General features: G+C 34.0%; 2 protein-coding genes across 8 annotated transcripts; both read left to right on the top strand.

Annotated features, from left to right (window-relative positions):
- Positions 1-11,465, top strand: selenoo2 (selenoprotein O2). The gene is given in 9 exon segments (NM_001348085.1): positions 1-606; positions 1,839-2,042; positions 3,476-3,653; positions 3,979-4,109; positions 4,423-4,700; positions 6,270-6,432; positions 8,172-8,357; positions 9,550-9,706; positions 9,785-11,465. Coding segments are annotated over 9 exon segments (2,088 nt in total). The 5' UTR covers positions 1-46; the 3' UTR covers positions 10,016-11,465.
- On the top strand, positions 10,589-27,344 carry si:dkey-14d8.20. 7 transcript variants are annotated; one of them, XM_073946946.1, is made up of 13 exons: positions 10,589-12,390; positions 13,094-13,150; positions 15,003-15,067; positions 15,141-15,494; positions 16,053-16,361; positions 18,694-19,014; positions 19,373-19,678; positions 21,652-21,954; positions 22,428-22,736; positions 24,444-24,749; positions 26,280-26,368; positions 26,445-26,544; positions 26,634-27,344. In XM_073946946.1, exons 3-12 carry the CDS (start codon positions 15,034-15,036, stop codon positions 26,535-26,537), a joined length of 2,424 nt encoding a protein of 807 aa, XP_073803047.1. In that variant the 5' UTR covers positions 10,589-12,390; positions 13,094-13,150; positions 15,003-15,033; the 3' UTR covers positions 26,538-26,544; positions 26,634-27,344. The 7 variants fall into 7 exon arrangements, 6 of the variants coding, with proteins under 6 accessions (XP_073803047.1, XP_073803046.1, XP_073803049.1 ...); XM_073946945.1 differs by having other exon boundaries at positions 10,976-12,403; XM_073946948.1 differs by having other exon boundaries at positions 11,214-12,390; positions 18,694-18,948.

Genomic DNA, 27,344 nt, shown 5'->3' with positions numbered 1-27,344 from the left:
GATAGATAGATAGATAGATAGATAGATAGATAGATAGATAGGATGGATGTGTGTAGCCTACTGTGTGCTCAGTGTTGAGTCATTAATCTTCTACAGGATTATGTTATTGTTGAGCAGAGCAGCTGCAGCTCTCATTAGTCTCAGAATGGACCAAAGTTTAACTCCTCTGGAAAGACTGAAGTTCAATAACGTTGCTTTAAAAGCACTGCCAGTGGATTCATCTCTAGAACCGGGCTCAAGGACGGTAAAAGCAGCATGTTTTTCTCTAGTAAAGCCACAGGCGCTGATCAAACCAACAATTGTTGCCTTGTCGGGACCGGCTCTTGCTTTACTGGGATTGAAGGTGGAAGATGTTTTACAGGATCCACATGCGGCAGAATATCTGAGTGGGTCTCGGCTGATACAGGGGTCTGAGCCCGCTGCACACTGCTATTGTGGACACCAGTTCGGTCAGTTCGCAGGACAACTGGGGGATGGGGCTGTGTGTTATTTGGGGGAAGTGGAGGTGGAGGTCGGGGCTGAGCAAACTACTGATCCGAACAGAACAAGTCCTTGTGGTCGGTGGGAAATTCAGGTTAAAGGCGCTGGACTGACCCCTTATTCTAGGTAATTACTTTGGCTTCACTTTGCAAGCAATTTTGTACAGTTAAAGTATGGTAGCATTAAGATTTGATCACGATTTCTGCTTATCAAGTCTTATTTGTGATCAAAAACATTATTAAAATAGGTCTAAATGACCATATAGCAAGTTAAAAATACATTTTCTTTGAGATATTCGTAGATCACATGTTCCTTCGGTAAACATTCCATAAACTTTAAAGTACTTATTTTTTTGTAGTAATTTGTTTATACTTAAACTTTAAATAGGCTATATTTAATAAAGAAGCGGGAAACTCAGGTTAAAGGTGCTGGACTGACGCCTTATTCTTTGAGAGTTGCTTATGCCTCACATTGCATGCAATTTTGCACAGTAGAAATTTGCAAATATTAAGATTTGATCATGTTTTTTGCTTACCAAGTCTTATTTCTGATCAAAAATGTTATTAAAAGGGGTGATATTTAATTAGCAATATATATAGCAAGCAAAAAAAAAAAGACAGTTTTCTGTGTGGTTCTCATGTCACATGATCCTTTAGCAAACATTCAGTTTCTTTAAATAATTATAATTTACAGTCATTTATTCATACTTACATTTTAAACAGGCTATATTTACTAAAGAAATGCAAGTAAGAGCTGTATATTTAGATTGATTAGTGTATTAACAGAAAAATCTATAGGCTATAATGAAACAATTGCATTTTGAATATTAAAACTTGCTAATGTTTAAATGTTCATTAGATATTTTATTTGACATTTTATTAATTTCATTTTTTAATCCTTAAGTAATAAAATTATTTGTTTTTTGAACTCCATTTCACAGCAAAATAATTCTTAGAAACATGCTGTATGGATTTGTATGGAGTCTCACAATGGCTGGATTGTGGTCTAACTCAAGGAAATCCCTTTTTCTTGCTGAATAATGAGCACTAATCCGCTCTTAACCCAACAATAGATGCATTAAATTTCTCATTCAAGAATAACATTCCATCAGTTATAAAACCCTTACAGCCATAATGACACATGTGCACTGAAAAAAATGATTCATTGCATTTACTACATTTTTAAGGTAAGTTGCAAGCATTTTATATGGGCTAAATTTATATAAAACAAATGAAGTTGAACATTACTACCTTTAATTTGTTTAAATTCAGCCCATATAAAGTGTTTGCAGCCACTTACCTTAAAAAAAATTAGTAAGTGCAATAAATGCCTTAAAAGCTTGAATATCTATATTTTAGGCTGTCTGATGGACGTAAAGTGCTGCGCTCCAGCATTCGGGAGTTCCTGTGCAGCGAGGCCATGTTTGCTTTGGGAATTCCCACAACCCGAGCAGGATCTCTAGTGACCTCTGACCTTTATGTCCAGAGGGATGAGTTTTACAGTGGCAATCTCAAACCAGAGAGGTGCTCGGTGGTGCTCAGAATCGCACCCACCTTCATCAGGTTGAGAACTCTGTTTACTAATCTCACAACACTACTGCATGGGTCTCAAACTCGATTCCTGGAGGGCCGTAGCTCTGCTCAGTTTCACTCCAGCCCTAACCAAAAACAGCTGATGCAACTAATCAAGGTGTTCGAGACTCTATGTGCGTCCCAAATTGCATTCTTATGCACTACTTTACGCAATTTTGTAGTATAAATAGTGTAAGTGGTGAGTTTACACTGAAAACTCAACTAAAAATAATAAGTACCCTCCAGATACTGAGTTTGAGACTCATGGCTTGGACACAATGCCAAGTTATAAAAGTGAAACAATTCCTAAAATCCTGAAATATCCATTATACTGTAATATTTTGTTCAAGCGTTTTGCAGCGTGTTGCTTTAAATCTCCCATTATACCTCTTTTTCTTTAATTTTAGATGCTACTCGTATGTAAACTATATAAAATACAGTAAGTATAGTGTACTATATTGTGTAGTAAAAACTAAAGTATGCTACTGTATTTATTACTGTTTATCAGTTTACTATAGTTATTACTACAGAATGCAGAAGCATTCTTTATCATTTAATATACAGTATAATACTCTTTACCTTACTGATTTTCAAAAACACTATAATATTTACTGTAAATTACTTAAATTCTTCTTTTTTTTTTAACATTTATTTGTGATGATTTTCTCAAGCTTTAACAAAACATTTTGTACATTTAAAGTTGTAACTTTCCCCCCATTTTCGAACATTGCCGCCGAAATAAATTAGCAAACAAATAAAATTAAAATACAATTACAACAGGAATAAATAAAAGTATAGCAAAATTGAAAATATTGTTAATAATAGTAAATAATTAAATAAAAAAAAAATTATATATATAATAATAATAATAATAGTAAATTAATAAAAAATAAATAAATAAACTTAAAAAAAAACAATTCAAATAAATAATTACCTACAGTACATGTTAATACAAATCAATATTCTGTTACATTTATAGTGGTCTTTTACATAAATATCAAACTAAACCATATTGGTGATCAAAGTTAAACCTGTTTGCACAGATTTATTTATATAAATCAGTTAAAGGAGAGAGTCTTCCTTTTCCCAAAACATGTAATCATAGGTTGCCATGTCTCATAAAATTTTTGGACTGATCCCTTCATTAAATACTTAATTTTCTCTAATTTCTAAATTACTTAAATTCTTAATTAAATTGAAAAATTCTTATCTGGCATCATCCTTTTCTAAATATATATATATATATATATATATATATATATATATATATATATATATATATATATATATATAGCCAATTTGTGGCTCTGAATATGATTAAACACTTCCACACTCGTAGTCTCATTGAGTATTTTAAATAGTTCTGACTGTGCGTAATATAGATAGTCTCATGATGACTTTCATTTTTCTATGTTGTTCGCCAGATTTGGCTCGTTTGAGATCTTCCACCCTCTGGATGATTTCACTGGAAGACAAGGCCCTAGTGTGGGACGGCCTGATATTCGTGCAGGACTTCTGGATTATGTCATTGAAACATTCTACCCTGAAATACAGAGAGGACATTTAGACCGCAAAGAGAGGAATGCTGCCTTCTTCAGAGAGGTTTTCACTATAATATATATTGTGCTACTATTGTTATTATTCTAAAGCAAGGGTTAATCAGTATTAGAAGAAGACATTAAATTATAATTATAAGAATGTTATGAATTTGACTACATTGACAATGTTGGATACGGTCTATATATAATACATATACATATTAAAGATTAGATATCATAACTTCAAAGCTAATTTGGTAATTGTTTTGGTTCTTCTTATAGCGGGTTGGTGATATTTTATGGCTTATAATACTTTATGAAGGAAGATGTTTTTAAAATCCTCATGAAAAGGAGTGAAAAAAATGCACTCTGTTCTGTGACCCTACTAGGTGACTGTAAGAACTGCCAAACTGGTTGCCATGTGGCAAAGTGTGGGATTTTGCCATGGTGTTCTCAACACAGACAACATGAGTATCCTGGGGCTCACTATAGACTATGGCCCCTTCGGCTTCATGGACAGGTTGGTCAAGCTCTTATTGAGCTACAGCAATTGCGATGTGGATTACAGTGAATCCCAGCAAGTGTTTAAAACAAGTCTAATAGATGTCTAGATGTTTGGACAAGTCTAGTCGTCAAATGCAGAGACTAGACAGACATACTAAACAGGCTAGACAGACTAGATTAAAAAAAACTTCACATATGTATTCATTCATTGATGTGTTGTGTAATTATGGGTTACTTTGTCTGTCAAATTTTCACTGACAGCCCAAATGTAACTTTTTTTGTAGCCAAGCCATCTATGTTTAGATAGTGAACTATCTCTTTAATTGCAGGTTTGACCCTGAGTTTGTGTGCAATGCCTCTGATAAGAAGGGCCGCTATACTTATGAAGCTCAGCCGTATGTCTGCCGCTGGAACCTGGCACGCTTGGCTGAAGCTCTTGGTGCAGACATCCAGTCAATTAAAGCAGGTGTCATTTTAGATGAGTTCATGTCCCTTTATGAGGACTTCTATCTGGGCAACATGAGGAAAAAGCTGGGTCTACTGCGAAAACAAGAACCAGATGATGGGGAACTGGTGGCGGATTTGTTGAAGACTATGCACATTACAGGTACAGCTGAAAGGAAATATTTCAGTTTGACTGTATGATACTCAATTCAATTTAAGTTCATCTGTAAAACGCTTTTTACATCAATTATCGTTCCAAAGCAGCTTCACAAAAGGGGCACATCATTATTTTACATTTAGAATCAGTTGTTTAAAGGGTTAGCAGTATATAAACGCAGTTAACCTGCAGTTATACTGTATATAGTGTTTTTCAAAATTCAAAATTAGGGATGCTCCGATCAGGATTTTTGCAGTTGATTTTGAGTACTGTTGGAATATCAAACCAATTCCATGCCTGTTCAATAAAAAAAAAAAAAAAGTCTGGAGAGGGTTTTCTTAAATGCCAAAAATATAAATTTATTAGACACAAATGAATAATTCGATGACAGAGCTCTGGGTTAGATTACCCCAATGCAATACAAGAATTACATTCAGGAGGTTCACAACTAACATACATTTCCCTGACTCCAGCATATATACACAACTGATATTAACAGGTGGAGTTTTGGTGTAACGTCACTTATCAGTCATTCTGCAGTCCTTTGGCTCTTGTACCCCAGACATACTTCCTCTTTCTGCAACCCTTCTCCGCAGAACTGAACAATTAAGTGCATCTTCAATATATTTCACAACTTCTACAAGCATCATGCTCCTTGTGACATGTCTAGACTTCGTATTCGACAGCAGTCTGGAACAAGGGCCCCCGCACTAAATTATTAAAATATGCTATTTCCCTCTTGTCAGCGGTTCCTTCTAAAAAGTATGCAGCACAGTAAAAAAGAAGAAGTATGCCTGGTCAATCTATGGTATCATACAAAAGAAAAAGATTGATTAATCTGTTGTAGTCTAAACATTTTTCTAATAAAAAATAAAGACACAAAAGTAATCAAAGTAAATTCATTTTTTCAACAGTACTGATTCCTTGTCATTGTAATTCTCCGATATTGAGTACATAATTTGATGCTGCAAGCTGCATAATGCATAAAACACATTTTCATTCACTCTCGTCGGGTATTTTCACTAATTCGCAGCCGTCACAGAGCATGAATATGCAGGAGACTTGCGGAGCATCTGACAGCGGTCATACGGTTGGATGAGACACTAGGTGACGATCGCTCTGCTCACATCACAGCAGCTATAAGCACTGGATATACAATGGTTGCAACAAAAAGACCATCACTTGTGCAAGTCGTGCCGCATTTGTGTGTATTTTAGCCGCTGTGATGTGAGTGAAGTGATCACTTTAAGCTGAATGCTAGTATCCTGATAAAATATCCAGTCAAATATTAGGTTGTCTTCATGGCAGATAAAAGAAATCAGTTAACAGGAATGAATTATTAAAACTATTATGTTTAGAAGTGCATTGCAAAAATCTTATTTTCGTTTAACAGATATATAAAAAAAACTGTGGGCTAATAGTTTATTACTTTAATAATAAATTATTTATTAATCAGGCTAATCATTCAATTCTGACTTCAATTTTACAGGATAATTCATGTTCAGTGAAGTGTAATAAATGCTTGTTGTTGTAGAGTCCTCTAAACGTTTAATCCAAATGTTTATTTCATTTCAGGTGCAGACTTCACAAACACATTTCGTCTGCTCAGTGACATATCCAGCCCTGTTGGTGATCATGCAGAGAAAGACAATACAGACTCAGTTGTGGAACTGATTGTGGATCAGTGTGCATCGCTGGAGGAACTAAAGGTGGCAAACCATCCTACAATGCAGCCCGGGTGAGGGGACCGGCACCCTCTCAGGGTCTAAACTTCATAACAATCAACAATGTTGTGTGCTTTTCTATCAGGATAATGAAGCATTTAACAAGTTTTTTTTCCTGGCTCATAATTAGGTCGAAATGCTATCCTGATCATGAAATTGTTAGACATGTTATGTTATTCTTGTAATCTTATCAAGTACAACTAAAAAAGACTGGAATTAAATGTAATTAAATACATGCCCAGTGCTTGAGCAACACTTTGTGTCTGTCGTGTAACAAAAAATAGGGTAACAGTTCATTATGCAGTATTCTTGTACATTTATTTTATGATAACAGTAAACAATGCTTTTCTATTATTATAGTAAGTTTCTGATTTTATTACTGTGTATTTTTTAAGTAATGGCAAAGGGAATAGCCAAATCTGTGGACATTGGTGTTTTGTAAATTGTAAGATAATGTCTACTGGAACTTTCAGAGTCAGTAAAAACAAAAACAGGCAAAACACAATTAATACCCATGGCTCCTAGTAATTGATTACAGTATTTAGCAAAGCATTTTGTTTTTGCAAGTAACTAAATGGTAATAATGTTATTAATATTTAAAAAAATCAGTGTATTTAAATGTTTTTTTTTGTTTATTTTATCAGTGTTTTATTTTTGTTTTGTGCCAGTAGCTTTTGATTTAATGAATAACCAGGAATTACAGATTCAACAATTACAAAAAAATCTCCCTCAGTGTTCAACTGAATAAAGATATCAGCTACATCTTAGATGCCCTGAGAATAAGTAAATTAATATCATTTTAGTTGAACCCTAGTTTATGTCTTTAAGTGCTTAAAGAATTGCATAATAATTCGGACAACTTATATTATGTTTAAAAATAAAATGTAACCAGAAATAGTGCAAACACATGCAATGAACAGACTGTGCTGTGTGTGATTCTGTTGTTTTTTAGTCAACATTTCAAAACAATTAATGTCCTTGTACTCTGCATTCTTCTCTCAATGCTGTCAGCAAATTGCACGAAAATCAAGGCAAGACAATTGGTATGTTTACCGAAGGAATTTGCATTGCAGTTTGTTTTAGTGACTGAAAACATTGATGCATAAGAATGAAGCATTATGACCCATACATAGGTACTGACAACCTGAGGATGAAAACTATATGATTGCAAGTACTTTATAGGTCCTAAAGCCTCATTGAATGTAAATATTGACAATGCATGATTGTTTTTCCTGGATAATCCACTAATTATATTTACTTATTTTAATGCTTTAATTGGCATCAAAGCTGATTGGTTGACCTTATGTTCATACAGTAGGTTCTCATTAAAACAAAACAACAATTTCATTTTCTTACAGAAGTGTCAAGCAAACAATTTAACTAAAGAAACTGATTCAAAATAATTGTTGGCGTGGAATAAAACATATTTATTTTGTTTTCTCAACTCCTGTGTTTACCCTAGTGCTCACTTAAGGTGTTTAGTAAAATTTAACCAAAAAACATTTTGGAATTTGTATCTTATATTAATGTCAAATGTAATAAAGTTTGTGTTTGTCCATCTGAATGTTTTTTAATAGTATTAGACATGAAGATTGTCAATTAATGCTGCCATTAAATATAAAGATAATTTTTTTTTTTTTTTTTTACATTTTCCCTTGTGTTCCTATGTAAAAGATGTCCTACTCTTTTGGAGAAACTTAATACTACCTAAAACGTTTTCTTAATATATTTCATTTTCTGCTATATTTCTTAGTGAGTTGGAGATGATTCTCTCCATGGCGGAGACAAATCCAGAAATGTTCAACATGGTAGCCAATCAGCCAGAGGTTACCAAGCAGCTGGAGAAAATAGGCAGGCTGAGGGAGCTTCTGATGATCAGTGAGGCGGAGCTAAAAGTCAAGCAGAGAGAACATTGGCAGAGATGGGTCAAACAATACAGGTATCAATAAGCAAATGAGGAGTTTACGTGCAAAAACTTCTAAGCTGAAGCCCTTCTCATCGGCACTAAAAGTGTTTTGGATAAAGCTGATCATTTCACTATAGACCTTGATAACAGTACAATTTTTCCCTCCATGCAGGTAAAGAGTTTGGGTGTCATCTTGGATAGCACACTCTCATTTGAAGGTCACATTAATAATATTACACGTGCTGCATATTTCCACCTGCGTAATATCACTCGTCTTCGCCCTTCTCTCACAACTAATAACACAGCCATTCTTATCCACGCATTAGTTACTTCACATCTTGACTACTGTAATGCACTTCTTTCTGGACTTCCTTCCAAACTTCTCCATAAACTCCAACTGGTTCAGAACCATGCAGCTCGTGTCATCTCTAGGGCCCCATCTCACGAGCACGTCACACCACTCCTCTATCAGCTTCATTGGCTTCCAGTAAAGTATCGAATTGATTTTAAAATATTACTTCTAACTTTCAAGGCACTTCACAATCTCGCTCCTCAATATCTCACTGAACTTCTCCATATTTACACCCCTTCTCGTACCCTTAGATCAGCCAACAACTACACCCTGGCACCACCTCGCACTCGACTGAGCAAAATGGGAGACAGATCTTTTAGCTCTATGGCTCCTAGGCTATGGAACTCACTTCCAGTAGATCTTAGGAGCAGTGATAGTCTTCACAATTTTAAATCACGTCTAAAGACCCATCTTTTTAAGCAGGCTTTTACTTAACAATTTTTTTATCATGTTTTTATTATGTTCTTTTATATTTGCTATTGCGTTTTAACTTGTCTGGTCAATGATTGTTTTTAGTAATGTTTAAGTTGTTTAGCATGTCTGCTGATGCTTACTGTAAGGCGACCTTGGGTGTCCAGAAAGGCGCCATTTATAAATAAAATGAACTATTATTATTATAAGTGCCATCTCAATTTTTTATCTAAAATGAGCATTTTTTTTCTCAGTCCCCTATGTTTATTTTCAGTTGTTTGACATTAAAGGCAATGAAAATAACCTATGCTTTGTCATAAAAGTGAAAGTACTAAACATGAGAGTCTGAGAAAAAAGTTTTAGAGGTTTTTGCATCTGAACTCCTCAAATATTCATTAATATATGAGTATTAAACAAAACATCCAAGTGCTTTGAGCTCGTTTTTTCTGTTCACCACTTTAGGAAACGTCTGGCTTTTGAATGTAATCAAGCAAGTGACCCTGCTTCAGTAGAAAAAGAAAGGGTTCGATTTATGAACTCCACCAATCCTGCTGTGGTTTTGCGTAACTATATTGCCCAGAATGCAATTGATGCAGCTGAAAAGGGTGATTTCTCAGAGGTCAGTGGTTTTAATTTATATGCAGCGAATTTTGTATATTTAATGCCAAAGCATTAACAATAGTCCAAATGTGTTCAGGTTCAACGGGTGCTTAGAGTTTTGGAGAACCCTTATTCAGTGAGTCCTGATCTGGAGTGTCCAGTGTGGTCAGCAGGAAGAGGATCCGGTCAAGCTGATGATATTAGCATTAAGGCAGATGAAGTGATGGAAAACACACAAAGAAAAACAGCAGCTGAAACTCACCACATTCCATACAACAGCAAACCTCCTGAATGGGCCAAAGCGATCAGTGTCACATGATCATCCTAAAAACCTCCCAAACATTACAGTACAAGTCTGTTCGAGAAAATGTAAAACATGGAGGTGTTTTCCACCTATGTTTATCGATCAGGTAAAGTATTTAGAGCTGTGGGAGGCTGAGCAACACACAACACTCTTTGTTTCAGATCATGCAGAGACGAAAACCCACATGTCTTTATTTCTAAATTCTGCATGATACAAACTCTACAATTAAGACAGAATTGTGAAATATATATCATCATAATTTCAAGAAAAATGTTAAAATAGTGTATAACCCAGATATAAACGTGCAATTCTGGTTTTAAAATTTGATTCATAAATAATAATATATTTAATATTTGCAAGAAAAAAGTTTTATAGAGCAGATATAAACTAACAACATTTTTTATTTTATTTTTTACTTTTTTTTTTTTTTAGAGTTGCATGATACATACTAAAACTGAATTGTGAAATACATATTCATAATTGCAGGAAAAGAGTATGTAGAGTGGACCTATTTCCCCAGAATTGCAGTTGCGAGTCATTAAGTCAATTGTAAGGTAAAAAAAATACTAGTATCTTACATTTGCGGGTTTACATCTTGCACTTCTGACTTTGTAACAGACTATTTTGTTTTAGATTATTTCACAATTCTGTAAATTGTGTAAGTTTCTATAATGCAGTTCTAGAAAAAATGTAAGAGTTGTGAGATATAAACTCACATGTGGAGTGAAAAAAGTCAGGATTGTAGGATAAAAAGTTGATTATATTTTATTTTTTAAATCAATGGTGAAAACTTGCTTCCATACCACACAGAATCTAATTTGGATGGATATAATTTTCAGAGTCTCTGCCATTATCTGATTAATGAAGACTCAAGATGATTAGCTTAACAGGCCCGTCTGAGTTTGAAAAGCAAGGAGTCAGTGTATTGTACACACATAGGAACACATCTCTTTAAATATGCAGTGATTACTTACACTTTCAAGGGGTAGATCACCTAATAATTATTGCTCTCAAAATCTAAAGTACACTGTAAAAAGCAAGTAGTTGCTTTACATTAAAAAAGTGAGTAAACCAGTTGCCTTAAAAAGTAAAGAGTTGATTTTACTTAAAAAAGGCATTAAACTACTGACTTAACTTTATAAGGCAATGACTTTGCTTTCTTTTTTAAAGTCAAACTTTTTACAGCATGTATATGTTTAATACAATTATTTTTTTTGCATGCGATTAAATCTATTAAACAAAAACAAGCAATTAAAGTAGTTGACTTATATTGTCGAAAAGCACAATGAAAACATAAATATAGGCTTAATATAGGCTTAATGCTTAATTTAAGTTCTTACTAAAGATTTTGTGAAACTAAAATATTAAGGTAAAACCATACGGTACAAATGCTGTTAAATAATATAGCTCAGGTGATTGAGTTTGATTGTTTTTTATGATATACAATTTTTAATAAATGCTCTCTTCATACCAATGCATTTGTTTTGCATTGTTTTATTCACAATCTTATATTAGGCTGTCATTCACAAATGGTTCACTACTAAGTAGACTTTAATGATGCTAATCATTCTGGACATCAAGGACAGCATGCACTTATAGACAAATACACTTCATTAAACATGTACACCTAGACATCACCTATATGCACTAAAAATGCAGGGTGATTACATTTATATAAAATAATTTACATTTGATTGTAACTAACTTAATTCGACTGTAATGCAGTAATGTGCACATTTTGTAAAGCTGCGTTGAAACAATAATCATTGTAAAAAGGGCTTTACAAGTAAACTTAAATTAAATTGAACTATAGGTGAATTATATTCAAACCAAATGAGGAAATTAGATCTAAATGAGAATCAGTTTGGCGTTTAAGCACTAACTTTAATGTTGCAATGAACTGAAAAGCTGAAAGTAAAACATTTGTATCTTAAATCGGGAAGGCAAGACTAAATACTTTGCATTATTTATTCATCAGAACAAATCACTCTAAAAGCCAAATGTTGTTTGAATAAAATTCAAAGTAGCGGATTAGTGTGAAATACCCATGAAGGAGCACAGTAGTACCTTAAGGGTACAAATTACTTTATCTTAGGTACTAGAATTAACTTTATTTTATATTAAGCTGATCCCTTTTAAGGGGACTAGTACATTTTGAAAGGCACAATTTTCTCACCATGCATTTTGGACAATCTGTATTGTAGTTTATATTTGCCGCTGTGCAACATCTTTTCATGCTTGCAACTCGAAGATTGAAGGAAATAACACTTGTACTAAAGTTTTTTTCTCTAAAGAGAGTTTTTAGACAGGCTCAGGAACAGTATGGATATATAAAGCCATATTGTTCAGTGATTGAATAAAGCTTGCCTGCAGGTTAAAGAAGACAGGACACTGAATAAGTAAGTTGTAGGGGTAAGTGAATGTTTTATGTTTAAATATCTTTACTCATGTGGTGTCTTGTGTATGTGAGCATTTGTCAAAATTACAGTAGCATCATTCTGTCAGAGTGCAGGTATTCTAGATCAGTGTCATCACTGTATAATAATAATCAGATATTTCTCATTGGTTTTAATTGAATTCAGTCAACTTACAGATCTGATTTAGATTGCAGTATTGTGTGTTTTTACTAATAGAGCACATTTTCCCACTGATGCACAACACATGCAAAATTCAACAAATTCTCTGCAAGTCAACAGAAAACATGCTGCATTGGCATGAATGAAATTGTGGTTCTTTAGGGTAAGGGTCAGCAGGGATTAGTGGTCAAATTCAAGACAGAATGCAAAGTTATTTTCTTACTAAAACAAATCAACTGACAAGACTTAAGATGCCATTTAAATAGTAGTCAAATCAGTGTAATGCATGACTTGTATGCATCTGCCCTGTCTGCTTCAGTTATGTAATAAACTTTAAATCAATAAACTGTATGGATTTTAATTGAACTTTTCATTTGTTTTGTTTTCTTAATGTTATTATCTTGTGTTAGATATATTTAATTGCATCTGCAACTTTGTGAAGAATGGGTCAGTGGGAGGAGCCAAATCAAGATTAGGAGGATCCTCAACATAGGAGGGATATTTAAATATTACTTTCCATAATCAGGCACTGGACATACCAATTTAGGAACATTGGAGCAGGCTTGAGGATTTTAGGGTGCAGGTGAGTATATCAAAAGTTTTTTTTCTATTTTATTAGTGATTTTTTTTTTTTTGCAAATGTGGATCAATTGAAAACATTTGATAGCATGATGTAAACAGGGTTGTAAAGTAGTGTTTCCATTGTATTTAGTTTATTTTGACATAATAAAGAACTTATAGTTGGATGAAATGGTTGATGTTGATGTTGATTTTCAAGTTGATATTTAGGATAATGCATCAGAGTGACTAAAATACATTTATTTCATTTATGGAGGTGGCATATTTGGAGTGTTGATATACTGAATATAGGTCATTGTGATTGTTTTGGTATATTGTAATTTTTTAATTTACTGTTTTCATTGATCTAGTTTTGGGATATTTTTGAATAGCCATTAGACTAGTCTCATGATTTGATTTTTGATTGGCCATTGGACTAGATTTGGGATTTGAATTGTTTGTTTTGTCTAGTTTAGGTTTACTTTTGTTTGGCCATTGGACTGTTCTTGGGGTTTTGTTTGTTTTGTCTAGTTTACGTTTATTTTTGATTGGCCATTGGACTAGTCTTGATATTTTATTCTTGATTTTCCATTGGACTTGTTTTGAGATTTGTTTGTTTGTTAGTTTTGTCTAGTTTTGATTTACTTTTGTTTGGCCATTGGACTAGTCTTGGGATTGTGTTTGTTTGTTTAGTCTAGTTTAGTTTTATTTTTGATTGACCATTGGACTAATCTTGATATTTTATTTTTTATTGGCCTTTGGTCTAGTCCTGGGATTTGTTTGTTTGTTTGTTTTTTATCTAGTTTTGTTTTATTTTTGTTTGGCCATTGGACTAATCTTCGTTTTTGTTTGTTTATTTTGTCTGGTTTAGGTTTATTTTTGATTGGCCATTGGACTAGTCTTGGGATTTTATTTGTTTTGCCTAGTTTAAGTTTGTTTTTGATTGGCCATTGGACTAGTTTTGGGATTTTGTTTGTTTGTTTTGTCTAGTTTAGGTTTATTTTTGATTGGCCATTGAACTAGATGGACTAGATTTTTATTTCTTGTGACTGGTTTTGGTATAATTTTTGTTAGCCATAGTACTAGTCTTGGTAGATTTTCTCGGGTCATTGGGTCATAGGGTTAGTTTTGGATTATTTTTAATTAGCCATTGAGCTTGTTTTGAGACTTTGGTTTATTGGCCATTGTCCTTCAGTACAGTAAATTAGCCGTGGGGCTAATTTAAGGGTATTAATTATCATCTATTAGGATAGATTTGGTGTACTATTGAATTTGGTTCCATTTGGTTACCTTTGATTGGTTATTGATGTTGATTTGAGCTATTTCGGATCGGCTATGGGGTGGCCTCTTATGCAGACCTGGCCATCATAGGTATACACTTCATATCTATTTCTATTTTTTAAAAGATTTGTATTGCATACATTTCCACATTTACCTATGGATGTATGGTACACATATACAAAACAATTTAAAATGAGAATCCAGAAAGTCTATAAAAAGGTAAACCTAATTAAATGACACTAAAGACTCAATTATATTATAGTATTAAACTACTACAATCCTAAAATAACTTGAAAACACTTTAGTTTAGGTGATAATTCATGCTGTTAACTACTGGCTTACTATTATTAAGATATCAAATTTTCATTAGTAGTTTTAAAGTATGATCTTATTTTGTTCAAAACTGCTTTTATGCTAGCCTAAATAAAACAAATAAGACTTTCTCTAGAAGAAAAAATATTATAGCAAATACTTTGAAAAATTCCTTGCTCTGTTAAACAGCATTAAATAATTATATAATTTTGACTTCAACTGCATGTCCGGCTCAATATTAATATCTGGTTAATGTCAGTAATTTGATTTATCCATCTTTTTAGGCATCTCATTTGTGGAAATTAATCAAGAGCTATGTCAGGCTCCGTGTGGCTTATTTCGTTTCTGAGTAAGTAACAACACACTCAAACAAGCACCAATTTACAGACTATGGCACATTTTCTAACACTCCCAATGTTAAGTTTTAGGCAAAGCCATGCCAAGCACATGTGAAACAATCAGACTGATGAATGGTAAAAACTCTTGCTCTGGTCGAGTGGAGGTTTTTTTTTACGATCAGTACAAAAACGCTCAATGGGGAACAGTGTGCGATGATGGCTGGAGTCTGTCGGACGCTGCAGTGGTGTGTAGAGAGATGGGATGTGGAGATGCTATAGAGGCAAAGAGCAATGCTTTTTTCGGAGAAGGTGTTGGAATAGTATATTTGAGCAGTGTGACTTGTTCGGGAAATGAGGCCTCATTGAGCAATTGTGGATCTAAGACAATGGGAGAGTTTTACTGTGCCCATTCAAGGGATGCCGGAGTTGTCTGTAATTGTAAGTTGCAAATATTACCTGAACTTAATTGCATGCAACAACTGGATAAGCATTTACTTGAAAGAATGTTTATTTTTATGCATGCTTACAACTGTCATTAAGTGTTATTCATTCAGTTATTGACATTTTAAATGCAAAGATGACATTGTTTGTTATGACAACTTGACATAAATGAATGCTTCACAACCTGTTTTTGTCTTAATCATGAAGACTTAACATTACCAAGACAACAAAACTAGGCATAATGCTATTGTAAAGCCATTATAAATGTGTCATGAATTTTAAAACAGCCTCATTAATATTTTTTTACCTTTTTTTTGATTTTTGAAATACAGTAGTACAAGCTGAATTTGTCATTAAAATAAAATATTAATGATGTTGTTAAAAATCATTTGACAGTAATGACACAATGAGACATTTTAATGACAAATACAGTTCCAGAAGACACAATAATAAGGCATAAGTATGCATGAAAAAGGGTTCATAACAGTCTTATGAACACCCCTTCAAGTAAAGTGTTACCAACAAATGATTGATATATTTCCACTGCTCTTTTAGCCCTTGTTAGGCTGGCGAATGGCACTAACCCATGTTCTGGACGTGTGGAGGTCCTCAATGATGGTCAGTGGGGAACAGTGTGTAGTGATGGCTGGGATCTGTCAGATGCTGCTGTGATTTGTAAAGAGATGGGCTGTGGTTCTGTCTCTGGATCAAAGACGGGGGCTTATTTTGGCCAGGGATCAGGGCCTGTGTGGCTCAGTGATGTTCAGTGTTCTAATTCTGAATCCACGCTGAGACAGTGTGCTTTAAATGGATGGGGACAAAACTCATGCGGACATGAGAAGGATGCTGGAGTTGCCTGTCAGAGTAAGTACAAAACCTTTATTATTATTACACACACTGTTTAGGATTTGTGGCAAGTGGTGTATTAATGGAGAAGTGAATATATAATAGAATATGTAATTAATTTTAAATTATGAAACTTTTGACTGAGAGACCAGATTTAAGTCTTGATTTAGAAAAAAAACATAAACATATCCAAATTAAATGGCTTTAAAATTATGCCAGTTATAATGCCAATTATGAAAGCAATATGCCAATGAGATTAGTAAAATAATATTGTGTTCATTGTGAATTAAGTTTTGACTTTCTGGCTCAACTGGCCAGTAATTATTTCTCGTTTTATAAGTTAATTTCTATATTTTTTGAGAAAACAAGACTTTTTAAACTTTTTCTTTTTATGTTAAGAATTGTTTAGTGCTTTTTTTTTTAAGAGCATCTATTTTACCTCTTTTACAAGATGTAAGATAAGCCTTTGGTATCTCCAGAATGTGTCTGTAAAGTTTCAGCTCAAAATACCCATCATATGATTTATTATAGCCTCCAGAATCTGCCCATTTTGGTGTCTGAGTACATTGTAGCTGTTTTTTTAGCATGGGGCTTTAATTGCATATGAGCTGTTTCTCCCTGCCCACCGTCCCCACATGCATATCTGCTTCTCATCATGCGCTTCGTAGATAAACAGCAGTCGGTGACAGAGACCGACTTACTGTAGATGAAACTGAAATACAACTGTCATTAGTCAAAAATACCAAGTAAGTTTATTTCATGTATTTGTGGTGAAGTTTAATCAAGCCTTTCTGAAATGATGAGTCTCACACAAATGCTGTTTGCAATACACACCTTTCCACCTAGCCTTTACTGACACCATGCAGCCATGGTGATTATAGCGGTTACGAATTGAGCATGCGATTTTAAATAGTGTCTTTATTACAAACCTGCTTAGTTTTTTAAACGATTTTAAACTTGTAAACTTATAAAATCACAGAGATCACAAAATCACAAATATTTTAATCCCAGTTAATTTGCAAAACAAATTCTATGGACGTGTGTATACATGTTATTATAGAAACATGGCGATTGTCAATCAATTCGGTGGGCGGGGAAAACTGCACTCCTTCATCACGTTGAGGTGGGCCTCAAAATTCACTGAGATTTGGGTCCTATTTGGGTCCTGTTCTCTTTATATCACAGTGTATATATACAGTTGAAGTCAGAATTATTAGCCCCTCTGAATTATTAGCCCACTGTTAATTTTTCCCCAATTTCTGTTTAACTTAGAGCAGATTTTTTCAACACATTTCCAAACATAATAGTTTTAAAAACTCATTTCTAATAACTGATTTATTTTATCTTTGCCATGATGACAGTAAATAATATTTGACTAAATATTTTTCAAGACACTTCTATACAGCTTAAAGTGACATTTAAAGGCTTAACTAGGTTATTAGGTTAAATAGGCAGGTTAGAGTAATTAGTTATTGTATAACAAAGGTTTGTTCTGTAGACTGTCAAAAAAAAAAAAAAGCTCGAAGGGGCTAATAATTTTATCCTTAAAATGGTGTTTAAAAATTAAAAACTGCTTTTATTGTAGTTGAAATAAAACAAATAAGACTTTTTCCGGAAGAAAAAATATTATCAGACATACTTGTGAAATTTTTCTTGATCTGATAAAAATTATTTGAGAAATAAAAAAAATTAAAAAGAGGGCTCATAATTATGACTTAAGCTGTTATATATGCATTGTAAACACAATAATTTATTAGCAAAATTATTCACACCCCTTGCAAATTCAGACTTAAAGTTATTATACTTTTAACTACATTTAAACTACAGTACTTAATCAGAATTTTCCAGCGGAATAAATATTTTGAGGCCTGACCGAAACTTTTATTTTAGATGGGATTAATAGTGATTATTGTTTGCCCAGCACTAATAAACAGTGATCTGAAGAAATTAGGAAAGCCTGAGGGTGAGGGTGTCCTAAATTTTCCTCAGTTAGAATATGCATTTTTGTAGATTTACATTTACAGAAGATCTTAAAGTATTTTCTTCAGTTTTAATTGTTTAGTTATGTTACTTTAACCTTTCAGTATTGGTATAATTGAGATTAAATACATTAAAAAATCTTACAAAATACCCAGGCTTTCATAGGGTGTCCTATTTTTTCATGACTTTATATATATAAACAGTATAACAGAGTCTTTTTAGTAGATGCAGCAGATAGATTTTTCCCCATTATGCCTTAAATGTTATCCATAGATATCTGTTCTGTTTGTAAATAATGCAGAAATTTTATTGACAAGCCTTAAGCAGCAAAAAAAAAAAAGATAACAGCTCTCATTGTGATATTATTCAGGCAAACTTAGACTGGCGAATAACTGGAACTCCTGCTCTGGAAGAGTGGAGATTTACTATAATCAGTGGGGATACAGTCAGTGGGGAACAGTGTGTGATAATGGCTGGAATCTGCCAGATGCCGCAGTGCTGTGTAGAGATGTGGGATGCGGAGATGCTGCGGCAGCAAAAGGTGCTGCTTATTTTGGTCCAGGTGGAGGACCAGTATGGCTGGACAATATGAACTGCATTGGAAACGAGTCCACAATCACTGCCTGTAAGTTCGACAGAGTAGGACAGTACGGTTTATCGCATTTGAAGGATTCTGCAGTCATCTGCCAATGTAAGTCACTGATTTAAAGCAATACTAAAGATACAGTCAATCAGGGCTGCATAATATTGGAAAAATCTAACATTGCAATATTTTTTTCAATCCACGATATGAATACAATTTCACCAGATGACTTTGATATTTGTCTGGCTGTTGACTGCCAAAGTCTGGCTGTTAAGATCTCCTAATGTAGTTCACCACAGAGTTGAAAACTTTAGTTATTATTATTGATTTTTTGTTGTGTGTGAAATGTTTGCTCTTTCCCATCAAATTAAAATTTTTAGATAAGAAATCATCCAAATAACATAGATTATTTTCTGCTTTTTGATGACATAATGTTTATTTTCTGTCTCCTCTGTCTGTCCATTAGTTCTTGTTAGGCTAGTAAAGGGCCCTAACTCCTGCTCAGGACGAGTGGAGGTTTTCTTCGATGGCCAATGGGGAACGGTGTGTGATGATAACTGGGATCAGTCAGACGCTGCAGCGGTGTGTTCTGAACTGGGCTGTGGAAGTGTTATAGAGGCAAAAAGCGCTGCTTATTTTGGACAGGGATCTGGTCCAGTATGGCTTAGTGGTGTAAAATGTGCCACTGGCTCGACTCTGAGAAACTGTGATTCACAAGGATGGGGACAAAACAGCTGTGGACATGAGAGGGATGCTGGAGTCACCTGTCAGCGTGAGTTCAAACACCCTGCACAAAAATAAGGAGAGAGTTCAAAATATTAAAACTGACTATACACTAGCTTGTGTGGATCAAATTAGATGAAATGAAAACAAAAGTCTTCCTCGTGCTCGTCCTCGGATTGTAATAGAAAGGAGCAAAAGCATCAAAGAATAGAGCCATGCAACACAAATTAAATGCTATTTAAGGTGAATTTACTGAAAGGTTATTGTATTAATTCTAAATCTAACAACTTCACTGCAAAAGATCCTTTTCTTTTATTTTTTTTGTCTTGTTTTTAGTCCAAATATCTAAAAATTCATAAGTCATGAAGCATTTTCTAGACATCCGGAATGTTCATTCATTCATTTTCCTTCGGCTTTAGTCTATTTTAGAGGTCAGCACTGGAAAATGAACCGCCAACTATTCTGGCATATGTTTTACACAGCAGATGACCTTCCAGTGGCAACCCAGTTCTAGCAAACACCATACACACTCATTATCATACACACACACACTCATACACTACGACAAATTTATTAATTTAATTCACCTATAGCACATTTTTTTGGACAGTGGGGGAAAACTGAGCACCAGGAGGAAACCCAACACTGGGAGAACATGCAAAAGAAACATCAACTGACCTAGCTGGGGCTCGAACCAGCGACCTTCTTACATAATGTCTGAGTTTTTCCTTATAAGTTAAATAATTTGCTTATGGGTAAGAAAAATAATCATAATAAGGAAAAGTTAGTTTTTTTTTTTTTGCTTACTCCATTGGCAGATTGTTTTAAAATATCTGCTGAGTTAAAAAATCAGCTCCACCATTTAACGAAGTGACTTTTATTGACATTTTAGTAGTTTTGAAAATTATTTTAATACAAGAAATAATGAATAAAAAAGGAATCACAATTACAAGGATTCTGTAGCATAATATACAACACCAACCCAGACAAAATATATTATTTTAAATCAGAGATGCCCAAAGTACGGCCAAAATTGGCCCATGCTAACATTTGATTTGGCCTGCCATCCCATCTTAACAGAGATGGAGAATGGGAATGGGAGAGATGGGAAGGGTTAGGGCGAATGCTTTTGACAGAGATCGTCATTTTAAGTTAAAAAAAACCTTTTGTTTCTTTGTATTATTGCTGAGCTATATTACTTTAAACCAGAGATGCCTAAAGTAGGACTGGTAGGTTAAAGTTGCCTTATACTAACATTTGATTTTGCCCGCCATCCAATCTTAAAAGAGTGGGAGAATGATGGGAAGGGTTAGGGCGAATGCTTTTGACAGAGATCATCATTTAAAATTTAACGTAGCCTTTTGTTTCTTTGATTTATTGCTGAGCTGCAAAAAAGCCAAACTGAAATGTAATGTAAATACTGTCACTTAACAGATAGAGGACAATGCACAAGACATCTGGGAGCAAATGAAGACCCAGCTCGAATTCAGCATTGAGCTCCATTGTGTTATAATTGGGATTGTTTATGTTTTTACTGTAATAAATTCATTATAAAATGTTCAAAATGATACTGCATCTTCTAGTTATTTTTAAATATTAGCGAATACATTAGTAAATAACCCATGGCAGATTTAATTTATCGGGTTTGGTGTCTATTCGGCCCACAGTTCTCAATCAAGTTTGCTTTTTGGCCCTTAATTGGAAAAACTTTGGGCACCCTTGCTTTAAACTATTCAAAATGTTCATAAAAGTAATTGTTTCCCACTTTAAGGTTATAAGTTGTTGAGAAAAAAGATCAAAAAGATCCTTAATGCAATTCAAAAGCATTAATAAACGTGGAAAAATTAAAACATAAATCACAAATATGGAAAACTGCATATGAAAACTGGATATTTTTACAGTGTATTTTGGGGGGTTTAAAAAACAGTGAATAGCAGTAAACTGTATTTTCATTGTTGTGGTGAACTATCTACGTTAATGTATCCATAAAAGTATCCGCTTATAACTCTCTAATCTTTCTAGCAAAAATGAGACTGGCGAGTGGTGACGGCTCCTGTTCTGGACGAGTGGAGGTTTTCCTCCACAGCCAGTGGGCAACAGTGTATGATGATGGCTGGGATCTGTCAGATGCTGCAGTGGTGTGTAGAGAGATGGGCTGTGGAGATGCTGCACAGGCAAAGAGTAATGCTTATTTCGGACAAGGAACTGGACAAACATACATGTCCAATGTAAACTGTGTTGGAAATGAGTCCTCACTGAGTGTCTGTGAATCACTTAAGCCGAAAACTACTGACCATTCGAAGGACGCTGGGGTCATCTGCGACTGTAAGTCTTTTATATTTTATGCAAGTAAAAAGAGAAATGAAGGAAAATTGATATGCAGTTATTTATGTTTTACATTAAAAATGTTGGTAACTTTATTTGTATGTACAATGCAAGCTATTAACAAACCAGTAACAAAGGCTGCATTTGTTACACTGCATGGTTCAAGTGACTCAGTTCCAATATTTTTCTCCCATGTGGCACAGATCAGATATGGCCCATGTACATATAAGCAGGAAGAAATCACATGGATTCAAATCAGATTTAGGCCTTATTCATATGTGGAAATATATTCGATTTAAATCGGATCTGTGCCCTCATGTCTGCAAAATGTTATATTTAATTTAGTGTGTTGCTTTTTTCTAATTGTTTGTGATGTTTAGCCATTTCTGAGTGAAATTTGGTTTTGCACCAATTTATTACTAGTCATTATCTCAATCCTAAACATGTTTTATTGTTCATTAATGTGGATTCAGCTCCTGTCAGGCTCATTAATGGAAATAACTCGTGTTCTGGACGAGTGGAGGTTTTCTATAGTGGTCAGTGGGGAACAGTGTGTGGTGATGGCTGGGATCTGACAGATGCTGCAGTGCTGTGTAAAGATCTGGGATGTGGAGATGCCATTGAGGTCAAAAATGATCATTATTTTGGCCAGGGATCGGGGCCGGTATGGCTAAGCAATCTGCAGTGCTCTAGTACTGATACAAGGCTGCGAGACTGTAAATCAAGCGGATGGAGGATTAATAGCTGCGGACATGAGAAAGATGCAGGAGTCATCTGTCATGGTGAGTGTGAACATTTAGTAATAATAATGTGTTGTATTGGATTTCATGTGTAAGACAAAAAATTTTCCCCCTAAATATGTATTAAAATTATACAATAATTTAAGAGATCAATTGACATATTATATTATATTATATTATATTATATTATATTATATTATATTATATTATATTATATTATATTATATTATATTATACTATACTATGTTATGTTATGTTATGTTATGTTATGTTATGTTATGTTATGTTATGTTATGTTATGTTATGTTATGTTATGTTATGTTATATTATATTATATTACAATAAATTATTTTATAATAAATTATTTTATAATAAATCATATTATATTATATTATAATAAATTATATTATATTATATTATATTATATTATATTATATTACAATAAATTATATTATAATAAATTATTTTATAATAAATTATATTATATTATATTATAATAAATTATATTATATTATATTAAATTATATTATATTATATTATATTATATTATATTATATTATATTATATTATATTATATTATATTATATTATATTATATTATATTATATTATATTATATTATAATAAATTTTATTTTATTTTATTTTATATTATTGTTGTTTCGGTCACCATCGATCCAGCCTGTGCAGGATCAGACTACTAGTATATGGACTACAAGTTCCAGTCATGCAACACACACCTGCTCCAAGTCTCCATTGATTACACTTCCACAGCTGATGCTGCTCATGGACTGAACACACACATATATACTGCTCACTTTGACACTCATTGCTGAGTCTTGTTATACTGTTTGTGAACATTACAACGCGTTTTCCTTGCCTTTTCGTGTTAGACATTTGCTTTGTTGTTTTGTTTGTATATGTTGCCTGTACTGACTATTCGCCTTATGTTTTGACTCCCTGTATACATCTGTTTGCCCATGTGTTGACTGTTGCTTACCTGATCATTCTGCTAATATACCCTGCACCTCTCCTGTCAGCACCCCAATCCCATTACAGTTATATAATTGTAAAATTGAGATGCTGACAACAGAGTTGAGGATCCACGTGCAGTTTATGAATGAGAATATTCAGGCAGGCATTGATCAAACTGGAACAAACGGTGTAATGGGGGTAATCCAGAGACATAGTCGTGGTCACAGGCAGAGGTCGGTTCAGGCGGCAAACAGAATAAACAAATAACAAAACAAGGAAACTAGAAAATGCTTCGCTATAGTTTCTAAGAAAATATAAAGAACAAATTATATACATATATATATATATATAATTCTGTAAACATCTGATGAGCTTTTTTAAAATATAAAATTGCTCAAAAGTTCATATGTTTTAAAATGTTTATATTAATTTTTAGACAACATAATGCCATTTTATTTTACTTCAATAATTTAAGAAATTAATATTAATTAATAAAATAAATAAATAAATAAATAAATAAATAAATAAATAAATAAATAAATAAATAAATAAATAAATGAATGACAATGTTGTATTCAGAATTTGGGAGAAATAATCTCAGACCTTTTTAGAATCAAACATACTGAACAAAACATTTTACTCAGACTCATACTTAATAAATTAATAATAATTTGTCCAGGGATTTCTTGATATTTTTCCAGCCTCTACATCAAACTGACATCATAATTAATCTCTTAAATAAACTGATAATAATTCATTTCTTTGTGTGACTATTAGATAACGTTAGGCTGGTCAACGGCTTCAATCCCTGTTCTGGACGAGTGGAGGTTCTCCTTAATGGTCAGTGGGGAACAGTGTGTGATGACGGCTGGGATGAGGCAGATGCTGCGGTGGTGTGTAAACGGCTGGGCTGCCGCTCTGTTCTGGAAATAAAAAAAGCAGCTTATTTTGGACAGGGCTCAGGAACAGTGTGGATGAATAATGTGAGCTGTTTTGGGGATGAGTCTGCATTGACGAGCTGTTCATACACACGCAGTCCAACCAGCTGTGGCCATGAGAAAGATGCTGGAGTCATCTGCGGATGTGAGTGCAAATGTTTTCGTTTTATTTAGAGAGATAATGGAGTCTTTCTACTGTTCCACTGGGTATTATCATCATAATTTTGGGGAAAGAAAGCAGTTTGTTTTTATTAATGTTTAATGCACTTTATGCTTTGTGTTTAATTGAGTTACACTGCTGCTGTGTAAGTGTTTATGATAGCACATTGTGTGGAAATTTGATTTTGTTTCCTGCTTAGAAGGTTATATGAAAGTGTATTTCACAATAGTTTACAAAATAGATGCAACTTGAGCTGATACTTGAACTTTAACTGATACATTTTTCATTATGTGATCATTTGTCAGTATCCACTCACGGGCCACTTTATTAGGTACACCTTAATAGTATCAGGTTGGATCCCTTTTGCTTTCTGAACTCCCTTAATCCCTCGTGGCATAGATTTAACAAGGTACTGGAAATAATCCTCAGAGACTTTGCTCCATATTGATATGATAGCATCACACAGTTGCTGCAGATTTATCGACTGCACATCCATGATGCCAATATCCTGTTCCACCACATCCCAAAGGTGCTCTATTGGATTGAGGTCTGGTGACTGTGGAGGCCATTTGAGAACAGTGAACTCATTGTCATGTTCAAGAAACCAGTCTGAGATGATTCGCGGTTCATGACATTGTGTGTTGTCCTGCTGGAGGTAGCTATCAGAAGATGAGTACACTGTGGTCATAAAAAGATGCACATGGTCAGCAACAATAATCAAGTAGGCTGTGGTGTTGACACAATGCTTAATTAGTAGTAATTGGTACTAACCACACAATTACACCACCACCACCAGCCCAAACCGTTGATACAAGGCAGGATGGGTCCATGCTTTCATGTTGTTAAAGCCAATTTCTGACCCGACCATCTGAATGTGGCAGCAGAAATCAAGACTCATCAGACCAGGCAACATTTCTCCAATCTTCTATTGTCCAGTTTTGGTGAGCCTGTGTGAATTGTAGCCTCAGTTTCCTGTTCTCAGCTGACAGGAGTGGCTGCCGGTCTGGTCTTCTGCTGCTGTAGCCCATCTGTCACAAGGTTGGACGTGTTGTGCGTTCAGAGATGCTCTTCTGCATACCTGGGTTGTAACGAGTGCTTATTTAAGTTATTGTTGCCTTTCTATAAGCTGGAACCAGTCTGGCCATTCTCCTCTGACCTCTTGCATCAACAAGGCATTTGCACCCACAGAACTGCCGCTCACTGGATATTTTCTCTTTTGTGGACCATTTCTGTAAACGCTAGACCTGTGACCTGTAACTGTGACCATTATTTATAATTCCCAATGTAAACAGGAACTTCTAAAAATATTAGAAATCAGGTAAATTAGGCACAAATGATTTTAATTGCATGTGTTAATAGAGTTTTATGCATTCTGTTATGTCATTTTCATTCATTTTGTATGTGACAGCCATGTGATGTCAAGACAATTTGTAATAATCCTGAGTATTGAATGATATAATTCCAGCATATTTGGCTAAGTAATATAATCTTTTATGCTTTCTCCAACTCTCTCAGATTTTAATATCTTTTTGAGGATTGAAGTGAAGGCTGTGGCTGGACTCGACCCAAACACTGCTGCAATCATGAATAAACTTTCCGCTGAGGTGAGTCAAAATCACATCTTCTAACTGTTCACTTAACATGCAGTGCCATGTATTCACATTCATTGGACTCTCATAGATAGGAACGAAAGTGCCAATACCTGTTAATGGAACGCTGATAACTCAGGCTGATGGAAAAGTCTTCCATGAGAGAAAAAAAACTGCACCCTGACAGCCTGGTAAGACTTCAACGTCCACTTAAAGCTAGTTTAATTCAGAATTTAATATTTATCAGAGTAATAATATCACCATGGTGTTGGTTTCTCAGGTCATCTTGTGCATTCAGAGGAACAAGGAAAATCAGATAGGAAACTGAATGGCTTATATTTCTTATATAACCTCATATTTCTTCATATATAACTCTTATTTTTGTTTTCCAATGTAAGTGTGATATTTTTTTAGACACTGACAGTGTTTAGATACTGATAAAGTATATTTTTGGGTCACGTCCTGCTAACCAGGATTTAAAATAGATATAATTCATCTGTTAGGAATAATTATTGCAAGAGCTACTATTTAATAAATCAATGTGGAAATGGCAAACACTGTAATTGTAAACTATTATAAGCATAATATAATTGTAAAGTATGAAAGTTTTTGGACACACTTTATTTTGACGGTCCATTTGAGTATTAGTAGACTGTCTGCTCAATGTTAATACTGCTCCTTCAACAGACATTTGATTGACTACGAGAAACTTAGCAAGTACATGTCAACTTACACCAACCCTAATCCCAACACTTACTTATAATCGATTGAGATTTAGATGCCATGTAAATGCAATGTAACTTAAATTCAACAAGCAGACCATCCAGATAAAGTGTGACTATGTTTTTTTTTTGTAATTGTAAATGATTATAATTGTAAAACTACTGTAATTGTAAACCATCTAAAAACTGTAAAGAATATGTCAGAAAGGCAATTCACATGCATAAATGTAAATTGCAAAGAAATAAAGTGTAAAAAAAATAATAACCTT

Source organism: Danio rerio, chromosome 4 (assembly GCF_049306965.1).
Source record: "Danio rerio strain Tuebingen ecotype United States chromosome 4, GRCz12tu, whole genome shotgun sequence".
Classification (NCBI taxonomy): domain Eukaryota; kingdom Metazoa; phylum Chordata; class Actinopteri; order Cypriniformes; family Danionidae; genus Danio; species Danio rerio.
Note: the sequence above shows the minus strand (reverse complement) of the source record. Positions and strands in the feature narration are given on the sequence as shown.